Below are 25,381 nucleotides of genomic sequence, written 5' to 3'. Positions count from 1 at the left end.
AACCCATTCATAAGGGCCATATACAAAAATTTTATGAATGAAAATAACACTTGTTGCCCTTTTTTGGGGGAAACCCAAGCCACCCCCACCCAGGCCAACCTCACTTAAACCACCATAAAAGGAAAACAAAAAAGTTGCTACAAATTTCCCTTAAAAGGTTTAGAACTTGGCTAAGTTTAGTTTATTGAAATTATCTGCTACAAGAACCAGCATAAAAAAGCTTTTACCATATTTCCCCCTAGTAATGGGTTGCCATATCTCTCTATGTCAAACTGGGGAAATTTACTTAACACTTAATCCCACCTCATGTGGTCTTTGTCCCGCTACCCCTAGAACGCCTTGTACATTTCTGGGATGATGTAGATCTCCACGATCGTAAATGCCACCATAATGCTCACCGGGAACATGATAGAGTCCATAGTGGAGCCCACTGTTGGCAACCTGAAATGTGACATAAAATTGATAAACTTTAATGTCAGTTAAATTGTTGGGAAATTTCCTTAAAAAATTCTTTTCTGCATCACTTACTCGTTTCAGGCCATTGATGGATGCCAATAAGAGAGCCATTTTGGCCAATAGCAAAGCCTTGCCGCTGACTATGGATAGAAATTGAAAACCCATGGGTACTAGCACAGCTCCAAAAGCTGTGACCCCAAACATCATGGTCAGCATCATGTTATAGCGTTGATGCCTATGGCGTGCAGTACCCACAGGATCAGAGGAATTGGAGTTTGAAAAGGTATCTGAAAAAAATTTTTTAAAAGAATTATTTTAAAATTATAATTTTGTGTCAAAATTTATGGCATATATAGAATATCTCACCTCGGTAACCTCCCATTGCTATATAGGCATCTGTTAACTGTTTCAAATTTATCTCCAACTTATGGGTCCATAAAAGTCGAGTAAAACTTAATGCCAAGCGATCGAACCATGTTAAATACTGCAGATCCTTGCGTTTCCATAAATCACTAAAAGGAAGATGCATTTTATTAATCTCATTGATATTGCCAATTTGCTCATAAATATTCCACTAAGGAACATCGGGTATACTTCTATCATATCCAGGAGTGCTGGTTCAAGTCCAAGCTTAATGATGGTGCGGAAATATATGCACTTTTTGTTTATAGACCGGTTTTGACCAAAATTTGTATTTAGGCATTATTTGGTGTAAGAGAAAGAATTTTGATTGCTTATCTGAATTGTGCATATTTAAAAAAAAAATATGCAAATTATATGTAAAATACATGCAATATGTACGAGCCAATATAGACAAGTTTAGAATCTTAAACCAGTTAAGGGTAAGGTTTTTATGTACTTTTATGGATGTAAATGTGCTATTCACACCCATTTTCCTCTCATTATATCCTGAGGACCTACAGTGTTTAAATTCGTACCGATCTCCCGATTCAGCATCTTAAGCTTATAAAGGCGCATTTATTATCCGATTTCGCTGAAATTTCTCACGACGTGTTGTGTTAAGATCCTTCATATTTGTGCCGAATACAGTTCAAATTGTTCTATCATCATTATATTGGCCCCATATAGACGGATATCCCGTTTAAAGGTATAAGGCCAATAGAAACTGTATTTTTTTAGCCGATTTCGCTGAAATTCAGTACAACGAGTTGTGTTAAGACTCCATATTCACCGATCTCCCGATCAAAGGTATAAGGTCAATAATAGCCAAATTTTTTTCTCCGATTTTGTTGGAATGTGGTGCAACCGATTGTGTTAAGATTCTTGTTATCTGCACCGAGTATATATATCTATCTCCCGATTTAAGCGAATAAAGCCGTATTTTTTATCAAATTTCGCTTAAATTTGGCACAGTGAGTTTTACTAGGCTTTTCAATATAAGTACAGGTTATGGTTCATTTCGGCCAATATTTGGCCGATACAGTTGCCATATATACCAACTACTATCCCGTTGGTCCGCCAGGCTAAACCCTTTTTAGTGTAGGACTTCCAAAAACCTAGGTAGTCACTCAGTTTATAAGTCCCCTTCTGTAAAGAAAGTCCCGAAAATAACAATACATCGGAAAAATCTTTAAGTCGCCCAATATATAACGTCAAGTCGCCCAATATATATCGTCAAGTGAATCCCAATTTTGAGCGATTTAGCTCAATTTGTAAAGAAAGTACCATTTTGTTTTGTTTAGTACTCATTTTGCATTTTTTGGTAACAAAATGTACGAAATTTGAATGGGTCATTTAGTCACCCATTATATATTTCCTTTTTGTGCCTACGTGCCAAATTTCAGACCTCTAGCTCCATCTGCAAATAAAGTACCAAAAGGTACCAGTTTGGTACAAAAATGAATAAATTTTTAATAGATCATTTAGTCACCTATCATATATTTGTTAGTTGTACCTACATGCTAAATTTCAGACCATAGCTTCTATGAAGAAAGTACCAAAATGTGCGAATGGAGAATATATCATTTAGCCACCCATCATTTATTTCTTAGTTGTACCCACATGCGTAATTTCAGACCTCTAGCTCCATCTGAACAAAAAGTACCAAATGGTACCAAAATGTACGAATTTTAATAAAATATTTAGTCACCCATCGTGTAATTCTTAGTTGTACCTACATGCCAAATTTCAGACCTTAAGAGCCATCTGAACATTTATTTCATAACTGTACATTCATCCCACACTTCAGACCAAGCTCCATCTACAAAGAAAGTACCAAATAGTACCAATTTTGGTACCAAAATGTTAGAATTGTAAAAAAATCATTTAGTCGGGCATCATATATTTGTAAGTTTTGCCAACATCCCAAATTTCAGTCCTCTGGATCCATCTGCACAGAAAGTACGAAATGGTACCGATATTGGTACCAAAATGTACGAATTGTAAAAAGATCATAATTAACCATCACTTTTTTCCCAGTTGTACCTGCATACCATATTTCATACCTCTAGCCAAATTTGTAAAAAAAAAAGTACTAAATGGTAACAATTTTGGTACCAAAATGTACGAATTTTCAATAGATCATTAAGTCACCTGTCAAATATTTTCTGGTTGTACCTACATGCTAAATTTCAGACCTCCTGCTCTATCTGTAGTGAAAGTACAAATGGTAACATTTGCAGTACTAATTGTACATTTTCTCCTGTTACCAGTACTATTTTTCCATTTTTTCTGTTCACACTTACCCTTTTGCATCAGATATCTTTAAAGTCAAATTTCAAAAGTCTATCTCTATTCATCCGCCCTGTACAAAATTCACACATTTCGTACCTAATTGTACGAAATGTTTGTGCCTAATTGTAAAAACTGGATCTAGATTCCAAAATTCAGAGCTCTAGTTCAATTTACAAAGAAAGTACGAAAGAGTACGATTTACGGTACTAAACGTTCTATTTTTCCCACTGCCGGTGCGATTTTCAAAAATTTATTTTTCAAAACATTCATATTTCGAGACGCTCTTAAATATGAGTCCAAGAACACAATTCTGGCCCTTCCGTTCGCGCTGGGCAAATATGTACCATATCGTACTTTTTGGTACCTAAATGTACCAATATCACCAAAACCAGCCTTATCCCGTGCCTATGATCCAGGACCAACATTCGTGCTAAATTTCATGATTCTAGCTTTAGCGCATCTCTTTATATATACATTTCCCGATTTAAGTTTCGCTGGGCCTTTAAAGGGCGCATTTAGCATCCGATTTCGCCGAAAAGTAGCACAGTGAGATGCCTTGAGATCCTCGACATCCATGGCGAATATGGTCCAGATAGACCGATCTACCGATTTAAGGTCTTAACCCTATAAAAGCTGCATTTGTTGATTTCACTCGACATCTAACCCAAATATAGTCCATATCGAACCATATTTGATATTATAGTGTCATGAGCCCATTGGAGGGGAATTTTTCCCGATTTCTCTAATAATTGGTACATCGAGTTTTAATAGTCCTCTCAACACCCAGTGTTCCAAATTTTACACAAATCCAGTAATAAATGTGCCTTTTATGGACCATATCCAAATATGATCTGATCTAGACCAATTGCGGCAAAAATGTCGAGAAATCTAATATACCTCATTGTTTTAAATTTCAACGAAATCCTGTAATGCAGGACTTTTCCCGACCACAAATTAAGGTTTGGCAGCTTAAGCGAAATGCTAAGGTGACCAACCTTGGGCCATACCTACAGGCCCATGGACCACCATTTCAAAGCCCTTGTCTTGGAATTTTGCACATGATTTCGATAACAAATTTCGAAGAATTATTTTTATCCGCTCTCTTATGGAATTCATTTTACAATTTTTCCGATTCTATCCCACTGTGCATCGTGGCGCAGAGCAACTCTACTTGATGGATAAGTTAGCAGGATACCTCACATATGTTGCCAGTATTAGTGAGACGAAATTTTTTTCTAAAGTGTTGCTCTGCGTTACGCCATTTTGGACTTGGTTTCTTTCAAAACGGCCCTTTGTTATTTAGCCAAGACTTAAACCGCGCTTCGCTCATTGGTATAAGAGAATTCTCCCCGATCTTCCTTAACGCCCTGTTCTTAGAAAAAATTATGTTTGATATAGCCATGCATTTACCAACTTACCTTTCTTGGGACTCATTTATATAACTCGAATGGTTATTTCGGTACGGCTGCTGCATGCGTACAAATCGAACTCCTTTCCATACTGGTACAATATCTCGTGAGATTACATCGTCAAGTAGATACAAACTTGTTACTTTCAGACATTGCCATGATGTTTTTGCAATCGTTGTATTTGAAGAAGACTGTAAAGAGTTTCAACAAAATATTAGGTTAGATTGAAAAGAGGCTGCGGATATAATTTCGCCCCATATCACTATGGACATACATCGAAGCCAATAAACGGCTTGTTGTGCGCTCTAAAACCTAAAAAGTAACCCCGAAAAAGAAGATTAAGTTAGGAATTGAGTGCTACTTACAAAATCCTTAATTTCCATACCTCACCCCTAAGTTGGTTCATGTCAGGTATTGTTTCCCCACCTAAGTAGCGGTATCTGTTGGACGCGAAAGCCGGGCAATGACAAAGGAAATGCTCCAACGTCTCATCATCTTCCCCGCATGCCCTACACATGCTATAACTTGCCGCACCTCGCTCCGGTGCTTTCCTCACCAGCCGTTGTAGCTCCGACATGGGTGGCGGTGTCGGAGAGTCATAAGGCAGATAAAGTGATGACAGGTATGCTCCACCGTCTCCCTATCTCATCACAATTCGGCCAAGTAGCAGTGTTAGCATAGAATACTTGTTAGCTGATATGGTTTAGTCTTGAAACTTTACTCCGGGTCGTCCATGGCTCCTGAATTAAGGCGATATGAATCTTGCCCTTGCTGATTTTCTCCATCAGAGCGTGTGTAGCTGTCTCGCTCCGGTAGAAGTTTAACTGAATAACCTCAATCATTGGCCCTCCAGTAAATAGGCTTCTTGGGAGTGGGTGAGGATCTCTTCGCTCGCTCCATGCTCACTACGCTGCATTGGCTTTCCTGTCACTGCAATGCCTGATGTTTTCGCCTTAGGTTCTTTGTCCATCCTAGTCTTCCGAATGTTTATAAAGTCAGTAATGGTACCATCGTCGGGTCCCTGTTCGTTAGGCTGTATTGAGTTTCCCGTCCCTGTACTGCATAATATTTCAATACTAGGATCTTTATTTATCTTATTCTTCCAAATCTTAAGTAAATGGGCTTCTTGGGAGTAGATGATGGTTCCATCGTCGGCTCCCTGTTCGTTAGACTGCATTGAGACTCCTGTCACTGCGCTGCCTGATGTTTCAATATTAGGATCTTCGCAGATCTTCTTGGGTGTAGTTGATGGTTCCATCGTCGGCTCCCTGTTCGTTAGACTGCATTGAGACTCCTGTCACTGCGCTGCCTGATGTTTCAATATTAGGATCTTCGCAGATCTTCTTGGGTGTAGTTGATGGTTCCATCGTCGGCTCCCTGTTCATTAGACTGCATTGAGACTCCTGTCGCTGCTCTGCCTAATGTCTCCATATTAGGATCTTTACTTATCCTAGTCTTCCGAATCTTGGTAATGCGTCCGTCCTCGGGTCCCTATTTGTTAGACTGTGTTGGGTCTCTCGCCACTGTACTGCCTGATATTTTAGTATTAAGACATTTGCTTATCGTTATCTTTTCAATATTGAGAGAGACGGTGATTGTCTCGTCGTCAACCCTCTGTTCGTTGGGCGGTATTAAGTGACCTGCCACTGCACTGCTTGATGTCTCAATATGAGGATTTCTGCCTATCCTTGTCTTCCCAATATTGAAAAAGACAGCCTTGCTCCCGTAGTACACTATGCCTTTAGTCTTAGCCAAACTCGTCACGGAGATTTGATCAATGGCAACCACAAGGAGAGTTCCTTCCACCTTCTCCTCCCTGTGGAAGACCTTCCACTTCTCTGCAACCAAACCTTGGTTTTGCTTCCCCAAGAATCCCAACATGCGTTCCGTCGCAAATCTAATGCCCCATCGCTTGATGAATACCGTCACCAGGTCGAGCTTTGCTCCCTCCCAGGAAACGTGGATACCTCCGACGAGCTGTTTGACGGTATCAATACATTCCGCCGAAGTAAAACGCAGCGTAAAGATGTCCCCTCTATACTCGCAGCTCATCATTTGTATGGTGGACCCCCTACTGAGTTTCATACATGTTCGAAAATCCGCTCGTTAACGAGATCCTCCACTTGGGACCAATGATCTGATGGAATCCTACCGGACGCACTGCTGATAATGATGACTGCATAAGTCAGTCCATCTCTGTTGTGCTTCCTTGTCACTCTGGCGTAAGAGGGCGCCTCCTTACCATTCTCAGCGACCATGTTCCCCTTCCGTAATGGCTGTGGTCTCCTCGCTCGCGCTTCCTTCATTCTTGTTCCGACTTTGTTTACCTCCACAGGACACTGTCTGGAGTCCCCATTGGGGGATAGCTGGCTTGGTTTTCCCAGAGTACTTGAAAGCGGGGAGCTCTTTTTCTTCTTCAGCATTTAAGCAGTGTTATGCTCTTCGGGAAATCTTATTTTCTTTCCAGTTTCCGTAGAAGTGCATCGAATGTAAGTTCTATCCCTTTCAGCATAATGCGCTCTCGCCCGATTGCGCTGTCGGTACACACTCCTCTTTCTCCTTCGTCGTGCCTCGGATCGCTTTCTCGGTCTGCTTGTGAGCTTAGCAAAGCCATCGCTCACTTTTGCCGTCGTCCCGCTATCCTCGTCTCTCGATTCAGCTGCGATGACGGTTTTATTGAGACTGTCGCTGTCTGAATCCGAGTTGGAAACACCACAAATATATAAAGACTGGGGACGATTTGTGCATCCCTCTGGTTTATCCGTCTCTTCCTCATGTATTAGTCTGACGATTAGTTGTGCGCTTGAAGCATTACTCCTGTCTATAGGTGCCAAGGCACCCACACCTATAGGAGGGGAGAACAAGATGCTACGGTCTGACGCCACTACCCTGGTATATTTGGGAGCTATATTCATGGGTCTTGACTTCTTGAGCCTCTAGAAGGCGCAATTTTTATCCGATTAAGCTGAAGTTTTGCACATATCGTTTTAGTATGACATCCAAAACGGTGCTAGTTTTGGTTGAAATCGGTCCATAACCTAGTATAGCTGTCATATAAACCGATCTGGGATCTTGATTTCTGGAGCCTCTAGAGAGCGCAATTCCCATCCGATTTAGCTGAAATTTTGCACGACGTGTTTCGTTATGACTTCCAACAACTGTGCCAAATATGGTTCAAATCGGTTCATACCCTGATATAGCTGCCATATAAACCGATCTTGAATCTTGACTTCTTGAGCCACTAGAGGGCGCAATTTGTATCCGATTAAGCTGAAAATTTGCACATATATTTTTAGTATGACATCCAACAACGGTGCTAGTTTTGGTTGAAATCCGTCCATAACCTAATATAGCTGTCGTATAAACCGATCTTGCGTCTTGATTTCTGGAGCCTCTAGAGCGCGCAATTCCCATCCGATTTAGCATTTTGCACGACGTGTTTCGTTATGACTTCCAACAACTGAGGCAAATATGGTTCAAATCGGTCCATAACCTGATATAGCTGCCATATAAACCAATCTTGAATCTTGACTTCTTAAGCCACTAGAGGACCCAATTATTATCCGATTTGGCTGAAATTTGTGCATGATGTGTTTCGTTATGATTTTCAACAACTGAGGCAAATATCGTTCAAATTGGTCCATAACCTGATATAGCTGCCATATAAACCGATCTTGAATCTTGACTTCTTGGTAATTAGAGCGCGCAATTCTTATCCGATTTGGCTGAATTTTTGCATGACGCGTTTTATTACAAATCGGTCCACAACCTGATATAGCTGCGATATAAACCGATCTGGGATTTTGACTTCTTCAGCCTTTAGAAGGCGCAATTATTTTCCAATTTGGCTGAAATTTTCTACCAAGGTTTCTTCCATGACCTTCAACATACGTGTCAAATATGGTCTGAATCGGTTACAGCCGGATACACCTCCCCTATAAACCAATCTCCCTCTATCACTTCTTAAGTCCCTAAAGGGCGCAAATTTCTATTCGCTTTGGCTGAAATTTTACACAATGACTTCTTCTATGGTCATAATTCAATTATGGTCCGAATCAGGCCAAATCCTTTGTTTGCCTAAAAAGAGATACCGACAAAAGAACTCGACAAATACGCTTTTACTTGTTAAATATTTTTTTAGTTTTTTATACCCACCACCGAAGGATGGGGGTATATTCATTTTGTCATTTCGTTTGCAACACATCGAAATATCCATTTCCGACACTATAAAGTATATAAATTCTTGATCAGCTTAAAAATCTAAGACGATATAGCCATGTCCGTCCGTCTGTCTGTTGAAATCACGCTACAGTCTTTAAAAATAGAGATATTGAGTTGAAATTTTGCACAGATTCTTTTTCTATAAGCAGGTTTAGTTCGAAGATGGGCTATATCGGACTATATTTTGATATAGCCCTATATAGATCGATCAGCCGATTTAGGGTCTTTGGCCCATAAAAGCCACATTTATCATCCGATTTTGCTAAAATTTGGGACAATGAGTTGTGTTGGTCCCTACGAAATCCTTCGTCAATTTGGCCCAGATCGGTTCAGATTTGGATATAGCTGCCATATAGACCGATCCGCCGATTTAGGGTCTTAGGTCCATAAAAGCCACATTTATTACTAGATTTTGCTGAAATTTAGTACTGTAGTGTGTATATGTGTGAGACAATTGTCTGGCCTTGGTCATGATCATTGTCTGGTTTAGGTAATCTGATTCGCGCATATGGACACCCATCCGCGTTGCCGTGTGAATATACATACGTTGCATATTCACACAGGTGAGCAACCCAACAGCATTAGAACATGCTGGCTAGGCTTAAGCTAGCTTAGAAATATTCTGTTTAAATAAAATTCAATTTAAGAACAACAGCCAATTGAAGTGGTCCTCAATTCTTTCACATGGCGACCGTGAAAATAAAAAAAAATAAACCCTACTCGCCGCCATTTAGAGCACAGTGAAAAAAAAACTAAAAACGATTTTTTTAATTATTCAACGGCAAAAACAACACATAGAAAATAAACATAAATGAAATACAAAAAACTCCATAAAAAAACTGAAAAAAAGCAAACAAAAAGAATTAAACAAGAAGAAAACATTAAAACACAACAGCAACACCAAAAAAGATGAGAACTGAAGCACAATAAAAAAGGATCTTTTTAAGCAAAATCAAGCAGCAATTATAAAATGAAACACTGCGCCAACAACAACCATCATTTGTTGCTAAACCAACAATCAGTTAATTGCATCTTTTCCAATCCTTTATTATTACCAACAACAAGTAGCAGCAACAACAATACAAATAGAGGGACCGCATCTACAACTTCCACCACCACCACAACCAGAAACGTAAAGATGTTCCAGCATAAGCTAATTCTAATTGTTAAAAATAGTTTAACTGCTTCCATCGCAAAGAGTTTCGCAGGACAACAACAACAATAACGCATTCAAAAGTTAAGTAAAATCCATATATTAAATATACATATATGTATAGATTTTTTTTTAAGGAGAAAGACTATTTTTGTCTCGAAAAAAAAAGTAAAAATTTTAATTTATATTATGTACAAAATAAGAAAAGACCATGTTTCAGTTTATGTATTTGTGGACACAGTTTATTTTGTATTTGTATTTGTATTTTATTATGATAAAACCCATACAAAAGACAGTGTCTTATATAAAGCATGGGTTAGTAAATTGATAAATACAATGAGTTCAACAAGTTTTCATTTAAATACAACAATAATTGGTACAAAATATTTAACAATTTAAGCAAAGTTACTGATACAATATTTAAGTTAAAAAAGGTTTAAACAAAACAAAAAAAAAAAGAAGAAAAAGAAACTTTAAAGAAAATTTAACAATTTAATAAAAGTTACTAATAAAATAAATTAAAAAAAATAGTTATAAAAAAAAAACAAAACAAATAATTAATTAAAATGATTATAAATCAAAGATTTGAACTGACGTTCATTACTTATAATTTGAATACTATTGGGAAGATTATTTCAGAGATGTATAGCATTAACAAAGAACTGTTGTTCAGATACACGATATTGATGACGTATTTGTATTACTTGTTTACCTCTTGTAGAGTTAGCAAAACGCAAAACAGAAGCCAGATATGACGGTTCATTGGTATAAATTATCTTGTGGATCATTTGCAACAAGCGTATCTTAAGGAACGAGTTAAAAGAGACACCATATACTTTATTAAGCCTCTTCTTACCGCCTTTGGTTGTTGACGCTGCACAAGTGATTCGTTCAACATATTTAGACTTTAATCGGCGTAATCATTTAAGAGTATAGTAATCATGGGTAGTACGGAATCAAAGATAGAGGATCCCAATGCCAATGTGATTAACGACATTGTTGTAAAGGTAGAAAGTCCTACCAACTACTTCTTAATCATAATTAGTTTATTGGCAGCCCAGCTATTGGTAACTCTTTACCAACTGCATAAGAGGGCTCTACGGAAGAATTATATAAGGGCCGCTTCTGTTGCAAACGATCTTGAAAAGGTATAGGAATCAATATGTCAAAAAAATAACTTAAAAAAAAATCTTGACCAGCCATACCAGCACACAAAATAAATGAAAATCTTTAAATTTTAGAACTCACATGGACTGGATCGACATAATCGGTGTAGCCAGAATAATCAAAGAGCAGAACTTTGATAGGTCATACAAAAGTCTGAAAGTAGACAGACCGATAGGAAATGAGACATTAGGTCGACACCTCAAAATATTATTTGAAGCCCTGGAAAAAATTCGGACATTTTTAAAAGGGTACTACGATAATCTTACCCCCTCCCACAAAATAGCAGCAGAAGCATATTTTTTGGATGTACGAAATAAACTAGCAAATTTATTGGAATCTAAGGGCATAGAAAATAGATTGTCAGTGAGTTTCCATGACGAGGTCGTTTTCTACATTAAATTAGAGGAAGTTGGCGAAAACAGTGATTGTGAATCACTTACCAAACTCTTTGACATTGCAAACGAGGCAGGAAACATGACACAATCGGTTACGGACTTTCTGGGTTTGGCCACAAGGGTCATACCGGATTTTAACGGAAGCTCCGAAAATCTGCAGAGTTTTCTTGATGCACTGGACCTTATAGATTCAGTAAAAGAAACTCATGAACAGATTGCAGTGAGAGTCATTAAGACAAAATTAAAAGGGACGGCGAGAAACCTTATCGGCTCAGAAGGGACCATCAAGGACATAATAATAACATTGAGAAAATCTGTCAAAGGCGAATCAACTGAAGTTATCACAGCAAAAATTTTAAATATTAGACAAGGAAATAAGACGGCAAACTCGTTTGTGAGTGAAATTGAGGAGCTTACGAAAGCACTGTCTAACGCCTACATTTCTGACGGACTACCTGTAGAATTAGCACAGAAGTACTCAACTCAAGTAGCCGTCAAAACGATGTCGAAAAACGCATCCAGCGATAGAGTTCGGCTTATAATGGAGTCTGGGAACTTTAGCACAATGAATGATGCGGTGTCGAAATTTGTATCATCTTGCACCGAGGGCATGTCCACCTTTGATGTAAGATACTACAATTCGAATTGGTATGGACGCGGAAATAGTCGTGGACGGGGTAATGGCCACTATAGAGGACGAGGTCGTTACTATAGAAACAATCGAGGACGTGGCTCCAATAACCACAATTTCGACAGTCGAAACAATAAAGGTAATAGGAACCGCAACGTGCGTATCCTTACCGAAGAAAATAATGATTCGGGAAACCTGAATCTTCCCTTGGGAGAACAATAGTCCAAAATCCAACTATACATCATATAAATCTAAGTCAGAGCATATTTGTGAAGGCAAAAAACAATTTTTCTAATAAAATTCTCACATTATTAGTAGATACAGGAGCGGACATATCTTTATTAAAGCAATTTAATAAAGAATATAGTCAATTAATCAAGTCTAATACCACAATAATAAGTGGTATAGGTGAAGGAACAACCAAGTCATTTGGATCAATTGATTTGGATCTCCAAATTGACAAATTCTTAATACCCCATGATTTTCAGGTGGTGGATAGGAATTTCCGTATACCTTGTGATGGTATTCTTGGCATGGATTTCATTAAGAAATACAACTGTATTTTGGATTTCAATGAGCACCATGATTGGTTGATTCTAAGACCTAACAACTTTCATTGTAATATTCAAGTCCCTATTATATTTTCTGACGTTAACCATAACATTTTGTTACCTGCTCGTTCTGAAGTAATTAGAAAAGTACATATAACAACAAACGAAAAAGAGTTTTTAGTGATGAATCAGGAACTTCAACCTGGTGTTTTAGTCGCTAGCTCTATAGTAAATGCTAAAAACACATTTGTTCGAATTTTGAATACAACTTCACAAAATGTTATACTAAACACCAAGAGTATTGCGACTGAGAGTTTGAAAAATTATGACTTGATTGAACAAAAATATCTACAAAATGACAGAAAAGAGGAAATTCTTTCAAGGTTGGAAAAGAATTGTCCCAAAGAGTTTAAGGATCAACTTCACAAATTGTGTTCTGATTACACGGATGTTTTTGGTTTAGAAACAGAACCAATCACAGCTAATAATTTTTATAAACAAAAGATAAAACTCAAGGACTCTGACCCGGTATATATAAAAAACTATAGGATTCCACATACACATAGAGCAGAAATAAACGAACAAGTAAATAAACTTGTGTCTGATGGTATAGTTGAACCGTCCGTATCAGAATTTAATAGCCCACTACTTCTTGTTCCGAAAAAGGCGCTTCCAAATTCTGAACAAAAGCGTTGGCGTTTAGTTGTTGATTATCGCCAAATTAATAAAAAGGTAATAGCAGACAAATTTCCCCTCCTGAGTATATAAAGTCATGACAAGTATATAAAGTCGTGACAAGATCTGAAACTCGTCGAAATAGTCCAAACCACGTTTATGACGATACTCGTGGAAATATTTCAATCGAAGAGCCCAACGTTTATGACGTCATTAATTTTAATGATGTTAAAAAATTCGTAAAATTAAAGTTATCTTTAAACCAGTGTTGCTTAAAACATGGCAAAGTGATTTTAAAACGAATTCATGTTGTGGATTTGTGTGCTAATGGGAATTTTGATTTAGATCAATTTTTCCACAGGCTTAATAGAGAAGCTGGCGCACTGAAAATCTCCCAACTTCAGATGGCACCAAGCGAACAAATATTTAAATTTGTTCCACTTGATTTATTCAAGAAAACGGGCAAGAAGATATTAAATAGGGTAAAAGTAGCGCTACTACCTATGGTGACCATTATAAACGGAAATAATGAGAAAGAAAAAAAGACTATTTTGACAAGATACCATGATGATGCCGCTGAAGGAGGTCATGCTGGTATTACACGTACTTACGGGAAGATTAAAAGACACTATTATTGGAAAGGTATGGTTCGGGATATTACCAGATATGTTAAGGCATGCAAGAAATGTCAACTCTCAAAGGTAACCCGACATACCAAAACTCCGATGACATTGACACATACGCCAGCACAGCCCTTTGATATTGTGTTGATTGACACCATTGGACCCTTCCCGAAATCCGAAACAGGCAATGAGTATGCAGTAACACTTATTTGTGATTTCACAAAATACTTAGTTGCTTTGCCAATACCGGACAAAAATTCCAAAACAGTAGCTAAAGCAATCTTTGAGTCTCATATATTGACTTATGGGCCTATGAGAATTATAGTTACTGACATGGGTACTGAATATAAAAACAGTTTGATTGAACACTTGTGCAAATATTTGAAAGTGAAAAACATTACTTCCACAGCCTACCATCATCAAACTCTTGGGACAGTAGAGAGGAACCATCGGACTTTCAACGAATATGTAAGGTCTTACATATCCATTGACAAGGACGATTGGGATGTGTGGTTAAGGTACTTCACGTATTGTTACAATACGACACCTTCAGTTTCTCACGGATATTGCCCCTATGAACTGTTATTCGGCAGGGTTCCGAACATGTTTCAGGTATTTAATCAAATTAAGGATGTTCAACCATTGTATAATCCTGAGGATTACTCCAAGGAAGTAAGATACAGGATGGAAATGGCGTATAAAAGGGCAAGGCAATTGCTAGAAACGGCAAAAATAGAGCGTAAAGAAAGGCATGATAAAGGAAAAATCGAACCAATTTTCAATATAGGTGATACTGTGCTTCTTCGTAATGAAACTGGTCACAAATTAGATAGTAAATATTTAGGCCCTTATAACATAATTGACGTGATGAAAAATGGTAATTACGTTATAAAGGGCAAAAAGACTATTACTGTTCATAGCGATAGATTAAAAATATTTAGAAAATAGATTAGAGACAGGCCTGTTCACCAATTTATTTTCATAGTTTTTTTTGGTATTTCTTTTTAAATATATTCAAATTCGTGTACCTTAATTAAGTTAATTTTAGCATTTATTACTATTTTTTTTTTGTAATTTTGTTAAATGTATATCCTGTCACTTTGAGAAAATTAATCTAACTAACACATAACATTTAATTAAATTGTAGAATTAATAATTAATGTTTTTTTAAATTATTTTTTTTTTATTCATAAATTTTGTTATAAATTTTAATAAATAATATAAAATAAAAAAAAACTTTTGTCATATACTTTTTTTTAAATATAAATGAATAATAAGGAATCTTACTAATTTTAAAATCCAATAATGTTTGTTTATATAAAAATCAAATTAATTTTATAACATAATTTTAAATATTTTCCTCTCCTTTTGTAGTAATAAATAAATATTAAGCCATTTTGTAATTCATACAAAACAAAAATTATTTAACTTTAAGATTTTATTAAAAACGTTTATATTTTCCATAAGAAATAATTATCTATTAAGTAATTTTGTACATATTAAAAAATGATTAGCAAGTAATCATTTTTTTGTGAAAAGGGAGATGTAGTGTGTATATGTGTGAGACAATTGTCTGGCCTTGGTCATGATCATTGTCTGGTTTAGGTAATCTGATTCGCGCATATGGACACCCATCCGCGTTGCCGTGTGAATATACATACGTTGCATATTCACACAGGTGAGCAACCCAACAGCATTAGAACATGCTGGCTAGGCTTAAGCTAGCTTAGAAATATTCTGTTTAAATAAAATTCAATTTAAGAACAACAGCCAATTGAAGTGGTCCTCAATTCTTTCACAGTACAGTGAGTTGTGTTGAGCCCTTCGACACCCTTCGTCAATTTGGCCCAGATCGGTTCAGATTTGGATATAGCTGCCATATAGACCGATCTTCCGCACATTTATTATCCGATTTTGCTGAAATTTGGGACAGTGAGTATTAGCCCCTTCGACATCCTTCCTCAATTTGGCTCAGATCGGTCCAGATTTAGATATAGCTGCCATATAGACCGATCCGGCGATTTTGGGTCTTACGCCCATAAAAGCCACATTTATTATCAGATTTTGCTGAAATTTGGAACAGTGAGTTGTGTTGGGCCCTACGACATCCTTCGTCAATTTGGCCCAGATCGGTTCAGATTTGGATATAGCTGCCATATAGACCGATCCTCAGATTTTGGCTTTTAGGCCCATAAAAGCCGCATTTATTATCCGATTTTGCTGAAATTTGGGACAGTGAGTTGTGTTAGGCCCTTGGACATCTTTCTTCAATTTGGCCCTGATCGGTTCAGATTTGGAAATAGCTGCCATATAGACCGATCTTCCGATTTAGGGTCTTAGGCCCATAAAAGCACATTTATTATCCGATTTTGCTAAAATTTGGGACAGCGAGTATTAGACCCTTCGACATCCTTCCTCAATTTGGCTCCGATCGGTCCAGATTTGGCTATAGCTGCCATATACCGATCCTCCGATTTAGGGCCTTAGGCCCATAAAAGCCGCATTTATTATCGGATTTTATTGAAATTTGGGATAGTGAGTTGTGTTGGGCCCTTCGACATTCTCCGCTAATTTGTCCCAGATCGGTCCAGATTTGGATATAGCTGCCATATAGACCGATCCGGCGATTTAGGGTCTTACGCCCATAAAAGCCACATTTATTATCAGATTTTGCTGAAATTTGGGACAATGAGTTGTGTTGGGCCCTACGACATTTTTCGCCAATTTGGTCCAGATCGGTCCAGATTTGAATATAGCTGCCATATAGACGGATCCCCAGATTTAGGGTTTTAGGCCCATAAAAGCCGCATTTATTATCGGATTTTGTTGAAATTTGCGACAGTGAGTTGACTTTGGAGTCGGTCCAGATTTGGTTATAGCTGCCATATAGACCGATCTCTCGATTTATGGCTTTGGGCCCATAAAAGGCGCATATATTGTCCGATGTCGCCGAACTTAGGGGCAGTGAGTAAAATTAAGCCCCTTGACATACTTCTGCAAAATGGCACAAATCGCTCCAGATTTAGATATAGCTGCCATCTAGACCGATCTCCCGATTTAAGGTTTTGGGCCCATAAAAAGTTCATTTATTGTCCGAATTCGCCGAAATTCGGGACAGTGAGTCGTGTTAGGCTCTTCGACATTTTTCTGCAACTTGGCCCAAAACAATCCAGATTTGGATATAGCTGCCATATAGACCGATATCTCGATTTAAAGTCTTGGCGACATAAAAAGCGCATTTATAATCCGATTTCACTGAAATTTTAATACAGTGACTTATGTTAGCCTTTTCGACATCCATGTCGTATATGGTTCAGATCGGTTTCTTTTTAGATAAAGCGGTTTATTTTTAGATAAAGCTAGTATTTGGTCCAAATCGGACCATATTTTGATAAAGCTGTTATGGGGCATAAGGTATGCATTTTTCACCGGATTTTGACGAAAGGTGGTTTACGTATATGTCCAAGGTGGTGGGTATTTAAAGTTCGGCCCGGCCGAACTTAACGCCTTTTTACTTGATTTCTTACTAGATTTGTATCACTTTGCCCGAAGTGTTATTCAATTTTCAATGATGTTCAAGTATTTTGTTATTTCTTCTATCTTTTATATATATAACCTCAATATAAAGTTTTTTTTTTACTTTTTTACTTATTCTCAGTTCTTAGGCAATTAATATCTTTTCTTATTACACAAAATTTTGTTTTCATACATTTTCGCAATCCTTTATAAGATGACGTAAAATCTGTAATTGTTGTACACCGGTCAGTTGAATATTCCTAGGAGAGGTTTTGTTGGCAAACAAATGTTTGAACGAAGGCAACGATTTGGTATCCGCACATGTCACGAACACAATAAGGACTAGACACACACCACAATAAACGTTCAACTTTTTCAACCAATACATGCTGTCCTTTTTTTTTAATTTATTGTGCCAATACTATTTAAATTTTTTTTTTGTTGGTTTGGAAAAGTCTCAACCACAAGAACTAAAAAATCACTTTTTTCCGATCACATTCGTTTTTCAATTTTAGACATAACTGAAAGTTTTTCTTCGAATGAAGTTGGTTTTTATACTCCAATTGACAGACAGGGCCAACTCTTTCTGCATGACAAAATCAATGACACCATAATTAATATGGGTGGTTTGATGGTTCACTCGTCAATTGTCAATATGTTTAAAGTGCATTTTATATGGTCTTTCCATGAAGAGCGTTCTACTTGAGTGCATTTTTTCAATGGTCTTACTAAGACCCTGGACAAAGTTTCGGAACCACTGGCATTGAATGCATATATTTTTGTAGTATAAAATAATGTAAACTAAAAGTGCAGTGGGTTAATGTCATAAGCATTTAGCTCGATTATAGCTATGAGTAACATTTTAATACATTGGCATACTGGTCATCTTCTGGTAAGGGACGTTAGAAAGAAAAAGTTCATTGTTTTTAGTCTATGGCTGGAAAATGTTTGTCCATTGAACCGAAACATTTTGTGCATAATTACAAAACTGCACTTTTTTCTCCCATCCATAGGCCATCCCATGGCCTATCATTTATTGTTTGAAGGCACAAAAGTATTTAGGTATTTGAAAATTTATAATGTCTATTCACAACTATTTAATTTTAATGCAAATTTATTATATTCAAATTTCTTTTTTTTACTTTGAAGAAAGTTTTACAAGCTGTTTCGAATTGATGACATTAAAAGAGACTAACGATAGAGAGACATCAACGATATTGAAATTTCGTGTTTCGAGAAAATTTCATTGAAATTTTAGCCTTTAGAAAAATTTCCATTGACATTTTTGTCTTTAAAGAAAATCTTTTCACGATTCTTCGAAAATCTCATTTTAGACTAAATTTTGACAATTATGGACTTAAGCGTTTTTTATACCCTCCACCATAGGAGGGTATAAAAACACCAACACCTCGAAATATGCGTCTAAGACCCTATAACGTTTAAATATATTTTTGATCGTCATGACATTTTAAGTCGAACTGGCCATGTCCGTCCGTCTGTCCGTCCGTCCGTCTGTCTGTCGAAATCACGCAAACTTTTGAAGGAGTAAAGCTAGCCGCTTGAAATTTTGCACAAATACTTCCTATTAGTGTAGGTCGGTTGGGATTGTGAATAAGGCAAATCGGTGCATGTTTTGATATAGCTGCCATATGAACCGATCTTGGGTCTTGACTTCTTGGGCCTCTGGAGGGCGCAATTTTTATCCGATTAAGCTGAAATATTGCACGACGTGTTTCGTTTTGACTTCCAACAACTGAGCCAAATATGGTTCAAATAGGTTTATAACCTGATATAGCTGCCATATAAACCGATCTTGAATCTTGACTTCTTGAGCCACTAAGAGCGCAATTCTTATCCGATTTAGCTGACATTTCGCATCAGGTGTTTTGTTATGATTTCCAATAACTGTGCTAAGTATGGCGTAAATCGGTACATAACCTGATATAGCTGCCATATGAACCGATCTTGGGTCTTGACTTCTTGGGCCTCTGGAGGGCGCAATTTTTATCCGATTAAGCTGAAGTTTTGCACATATCTTTTTAGTATGACATCCAACAACGGTGCTAGCTTTGGTTGAAATCGGTTCATAACCTAGTATAGCTGTCATATAAACCGATCTGGGGGCGCAATTCCCATCCGATTTAGCTGAAATTTTACACGACGTGTTTCATTATGACTTCCAACAACTGTGCCAAATATGGTTCAAATCGGTCCATACCCTGATATAGCTGCCATATAAACCGATCTTGAATCTTCACTTCTTGAGCCACTAGAGGGCGCAATTCTTATCCGATTTGGCTGACATTTCGCATGATGTGGCGTGACTCGTCCGATTTGACTGAAATTTTGCACGTAGTGTTTTCATATCACTCCCACAACTGTTCATAACCTTCAAAACGGTTCATAACCTTATTAAGCTGCCATATAAACCTATCTTGGGTCTTGACTTCTTGAGCTTTTAGAAGGCGCAATTCTCATACGATTTGGCTGTAATTTTGCACGTGGTGTTTTGGTATCATTTCCAACATTTGTGCGAAGTATGGTCCATTACCTGTTATAGCTGCCATATAAACCGATGTGGGATCTTGATTTCTTGAGCCTCTAGAGAGCGCAATTCTCATCTGATTTGGCACAAATTTTGTACAACGGCTTCTTCTCCCATGATCTTCAACATACGTGTGCAATATGGTCAAAATCGATCTATAGCTTGATACAGCTCCCATAAAAACCGATCTCCCGATCACTATAACTTGTTATACCCCCCACCATAGGATGGGGGTATACTAATTTCGTCATTCTGTTTGTAACAATTCGAAATATGCGTCTGAGACCCCATAAAGTATATATATTCTTGATCGTCATGTCATTATTGTCGATCTCGCCATTTCCGTCCGTCTTTCCGTCTGATCTTCCGTCCGTTCGTCCGTCTGTCTGTCGAAAGCACGCTAACTCTCGAAGTAGTAAAGCTAGCCACTTGAAATTTTGCACAAATACTTTTTATTGGTGTAGGTCAGTTGAGATTGTAAATGGGTCAAATTGATCCATTTTTTCATATAGCTGCCAAATAAAGCGATCATGGGTTTTGACTTGAGCCTTTAGAGGGCGCAATTCTCGTCCGATTTGACTGAAATTTTGTACGTTGTGTTTTGGTATAACTTCCAATAACTGCGCTAAATATGGTTCAAATTCGTCCATGTTTTGCTATAGCTGTCATATAAACTGATCTTGGGTCTTGACTTTTTGAGCCTCTAGAAGGCGCAATTCTCGTCCGATTTGGCTTAAATTTTGCACGTAATGTTTTGGTATCACTTCCAATAACTGCGCTAAGTATGGTTCGAATCGGTCCATATTGTAATATAGCTGCCATATAAACCGATCTTCGGTCTTGACTTTTTTAACCTCTAGAGGGCGCACTTCTCGTCCGATTTGGCTGAAATTTTGCACGTAATGTTTTGGTATCACTTCCAACAACTGTTTTAAATACGATTCAAATCGGTACATTAATCTAGTACAGCTGTCATATAAACCGGATCATGACTTCTTGAGCCAATAGAGCGCGCAATTCTCATCCGATTTGGCTGAAATTGCATCATGATTTGCATGAGGTGTTTTGTTATGACTTCCAATAACTGGGCGAAGTATGGTCCAAATCGGTCCATAACCTGTTATAGCTGCCATATAAGCCGATGTGGGATCTTGACTTCTTGAGCCTCTAGAGGGCGCAATTCTTATCCGATTAGGAAGAAATTTTGTACAACTGCTTCTTTTACGACCTTCAACATACGTGTCTAATATGGTCTGAATCGATCAATAGCTTGATACAGCTCCCATATAACCCGATCTCCCGATTTTGCTTCTTGTTTTTTTTTTTTTAATTTTGTCTTAAGATATTTTTTTTTTAAATTTAATTTTAAAGAACATTTTATTTTCATTTTTCTTAATGCCTCAATGACTAATTGGTGGAGCTCAACGTTTTCTTTAGAAGGTTTCATCCATTATGTAACATCGGTTTGGAATTCTGGCTATAAAAGAACATATAATAGCCCAAAAATCAAATTGAAAGGCCAAAAGGGAATGATGGGTCGCCTGAAGGACTCAATTTTGTGCGCATTATCGGCTACACACCTATTGATTATCGGCTACACACCTACTGAATTGTCTATCTGTTCTAAATCGTGTGTATGTGTCTTTTCTAGGTTTATAGACCACTGGGCGGCTTTTGAAAATAGTTTATCTATCTTGAAGCTGTGCTGCTGTGTCATAAATCCCCCTCTCAGATTGGCAATTTTCAATTTCCTCAAGGTAATTCGGTCAACCGGCAGCAAAATCAGCTAAAAATTAATTTTCCTTTCCAACGGATGTGTTTTTTCGTTCGACGCTATCGTGATTTCGACAAACGGGCGGACGGACGGACTTAGCAAGATCGACTTAAAATGTCATGAAGATAAAGAATATATCAATATTTTGAGTTGAGGTGATCGACAAGATCGACTTAAAATGTCATGAAGATAAAGAATATATCAATATTTTGAGGTGAGCTGGCAAAATATCGATGGCTCTATCGATATTTAATTTTTTGACTGAACATCGTTTGATATTTTTCCGATGGATACAATCGCAATAGTTAAGTGTTTTGCAAAACTAAACAAAAATAAGCAATCCGACACTGAATAGTATCCTTTAAGTTACATTGCGCCTATAGAGGGCGCAATTTTCATCCAATGAGGCTGGCATTTTGTACAATGATTTCTCTCATGACCTCCAATTGACTTTATTATACTTGATTTTGTTTGGTCTGTGCATTCCTTCTATATAAATTGATCTCATGATGTTTACTTCTCATTTTCGTTTGAAATATTGGTGTTGGGGGAATTGACGATAGTATCGATACTATCGATATTTATTATTGGGTTGCCCAAAAAGTAATTGCGGATGTAGTAAATGCATTTTTAATAAAACTTAGAATGAATTTTAATCAAATATATAATTGCCATTTTGTTCGATAACCTTTTGCCATCTTCCTGGCAAATTTAGTATTCCACGCTCATAGAACTTCTGGCATTTATCTGGAAAAAACTGAACCAAGTGCGATTTTATAGCCTCATCATTGGCGAAAGTTTTACCATTTAAGGAGTTCTGCAAAGATCGAAATAAATGGTAGTCTGATGGTGCAAGGTCAGGGCTATATGGTGGATGCATCAAAAGTTCCCAGCCAAGCTCACTCAGTTTTTTTGGCGAGTGACCAAAGATGTGTGCGGTCTAGCGTTGTCCTGGTGGAATATGACACCTTTACGATTGACCAATTCTGGTCGCTTCTCCTTGATGGCTGTATTCAATTTGTCCAATTGTTGACAGTAAACATCAGAATTAATCGTTTGGTTCCTTGGCTAGAAGCTCAAAATATACCATACCCTTCCAATCCCACCAAACAGACAGCATAACCTTCTTTTGGTGGATATCAGCCTTTGAAGTGGTTTGAGCTGGTTCACCATGCTTGGACCATGATCGTTTTCGACTAACGTTGTTGTAAACAATCCATTTTTCATCTCCAGTTATGATTCGTTTCAAAAACGGATCGAATTCATTGCGTTTAAGGTGCATATCACAAGCGTTGATTCGGTTTGTTAAATGAATACACAATTCAATACATGTGGTACCCAAATATCAAGCTTTTTCACCAGTCCAAGACTTTTTATGTGATAATGAACGGTTGATTCTGGTATATTTAACTTCTCTCCTATCTCACGCTCAGTTACATGACGATCCAATTCGATTAATGCTTTGATTTGGTCATCATCAACTTCATTTGGCCGACCTGAACGTGACTCATCTTTAAGTGAAAAATCTCCAGAACGGAATTTGCGAAACCAATTTTGACACTGTCTTCCTTTTAAGGCTTTATCGCCATACACATCTCGTAACTGTGTAGCAACCTGCTCCGCGTTTTTTTCCTTTACGGAAATAATAAAGTAAAATATGACGAAAATGCTCCTTTGTGGGCTCCATATTAAAATTGACGCCAAACAAACAAATGTAAACGAAATTTCGCGCACTTTTTTTCTAAAGCAAGCTAAAAGCAACAGCTGATAACTGACAGAAGAAAAAATGCAATTACAGAGTCACAATCCGTTGAAAAAATTTGTCAACGCCGACTATATGAAAAATCCGCAATTACTTTTTGGGCAACCCAATATTAAAACTATCGGAAATTTCGAATGCTGCGATTATCGATAGGTTCCCAGCTCTACAGCTTTCCCTTTATACCCCCATCTGTGCCTTTATACGCAATGTGTTGTAGGGTATCAAAGAGACGGCTTTACCCGACTTTTGCCCGTCCACACTTGCTTTTGAATAAAACACTTTCTTCTTTTATTGAAAATAGTGGTTCACTTTATTTATTTATAGTAATTTACTTTGTATCAACAGTTTTGCTTTTCATATAATTATTATTAGTTAGTACTAAGTTTTGTTTTTTTTTTTTATTAGAAAAAGGAGATAAAAATTAGGCTATCTAAAAATAAATTTGAGTTAAAAAAATAGAATTACGAAAAACGAATTACAAAAAACGGGGGAAAAACGCTAGTTTCTATTTTTGCATCTTTTTTTCTTAGTAGATAGCATTTAGCCAAAAAATAAATATGTTTGTAAAGGGTGATTTTTTTGAGGTTAGGATTTTCATGCATTAGTATTTGACAGATCACGTGGGATTTCAGACATGGTGTCAAAGAGAAAGATGCTCAGTATGCTTTGACATTTCATCATGAATAGACTTACTAACGAGCAAGGCTTGCAAATCATTGAATTTTATTACCAAAATCAGTGTTCGGTTCGAAATGTGTTCAAATTTTGACAAATTTTGTTCAGCGATGAGGCTCATTTCTGGTTGAATGGCTACGTAAATAAGCAAAATTGCCGCATTTGGAGTGAAGAGCAACCAGAAGCCGTTCAAGAACTGCCCATGCATCCCGAAAAATGCACTGTTTGGTGTGGTTTGTACGCTGGTGGAATCATTGGACCGTATTTTTTCAAAGATGCTGTTGGACGCAACGTTACGGTGAATGAACACATTTCGAACCGAACACTGATTTTGGTAATAAAATTCAATGATTTGCAAGCGTTGCTCGTTAGTAAGTCTATTCATGATGAAATGTCAAAGCATACTGAGCATCTTTCTCTTTGACACCATGTCTGAAATCCCACGTGATCTGTCAAATACTAATGCATGAAAATCCTAACCTCAAAAAAATCACCCTTTATATGGCTAATTTGTTCAAAATTGACATTTGAATACAAATCAATTATTTTTTTTTTTCCATTTTGAAATAAAAAGCGTTTTACAAGCGTTTGACAGCAACAACAAGATCTGACCTCGAAAAAAAAACTAAGGGCCAGAGCCACAAACATTTTGTCACTTGATACGTAAGCCAGTGCATCAAAGTCAACTGGTTTTTCTCCAGTTGGCGAACAAAGTTTGCCCCTGTTCCTTAATGGAATGTTCATGGGCAAATCTGAAATTGCCTTTTGCAAACGAATCAAGTGACCAAATGTTAGCGGTCCTGGCCCCAAATCTCAAACAACTAGAAAAAATCTCTACAATTGCTGTTGCTGTTCATGATGGCAAAATGGTTGGTTTTTGGTTTCCGATTACGTTATGAAATTGAATTCCTTTTTTGTCTTGGATGATGGGCGGCAGCAGTGTGTCTTTTCGTATAACTATTATTGAGTTGTTTTTTTGTTGCTATTTTCTTTTGCAATTGTCTTTTTAAGAAAATTAATTAAATTAATCTAAATTCTCCAATATTAGACAATTTTATTTTTGTTTTTTTTTTTTCATAATTCTATGTTACAGTGCAAGATAATAAAAAGTGTCGTTTGTATTCATATTCGTAA

The 25,381-nt window shown here is 37.2% G+C and overlaps 1 protein-coding gene across 1 annotated transcript; it reads right to left on the bottom strand.

The window, feature by feature from the left end:
* Positions 1 to 138: 138 nt before the first annotated feature.
* LOC106088483 (uncharacterized) lies at positions 139 to 17,902 on the bottom strand. The gene is made up of 5 exons (XM_013254004.2): positions 17,685 to 17,902; positions 4,569 to 4,750; positions 823 to 968; positions 529 to 743; positions 139 to 441 (listed from the first exon to the last, which is right to left on the bottom strand). Exons 1-5 carry the CDS (start codon positions 17,877 to 17,879, stop codon positions 283 to 285), a joined length of 897 nt encoding a protein of 298 aa, XP_013109458.2. The 5' UTR covers positions 17,880 to 17,902; the 3' UTR covers positions 139 to 282.
* Positions 17,903 to 25,381: the final 7,479 nt, after the last annotated feature.

Source organism: Stomoxys calcitrans, chromosome 2, assembly GCF_963082655.1.
Source record: "Stomoxys calcitrans chromosome 2, idStoCalc2.1, whole genome shotgun sequence".
NCBI lineage: Eukaryota > Metazoa > Arthropoda > Insecta > Diptera > Muscidae > Stomoxys > Stomoxys calcitrans.
The sequence above is the reverse complement of the archived record's forward strand: the minus strand, read 5'-3'. Positions and strand labels throughout refer to the sequence as shown.

Coding starts and splice junctions, on each gene's coding strand:
- LOC106088483 (XM_013254004.2), bottom strand. CDS start 17,879: ATGTATTGGTTGAAAAAGTTGAACGTTTATTGTGGTGTGTGTCTAGTC. Junction 4,751..17,684: donor TTATAAAGGATTGCGAAAAT/GTATGAAAACAA, acceptor AACTCTTTACAG/TCTTCTTCAAATACAACGAT. Junction 744..822: donor AGCAATGGGAGGTTACCGAG/GTGAGATATTCT, acceptor AATTTTTTTCAG/ATACCTTTTCAAACTCCAAT.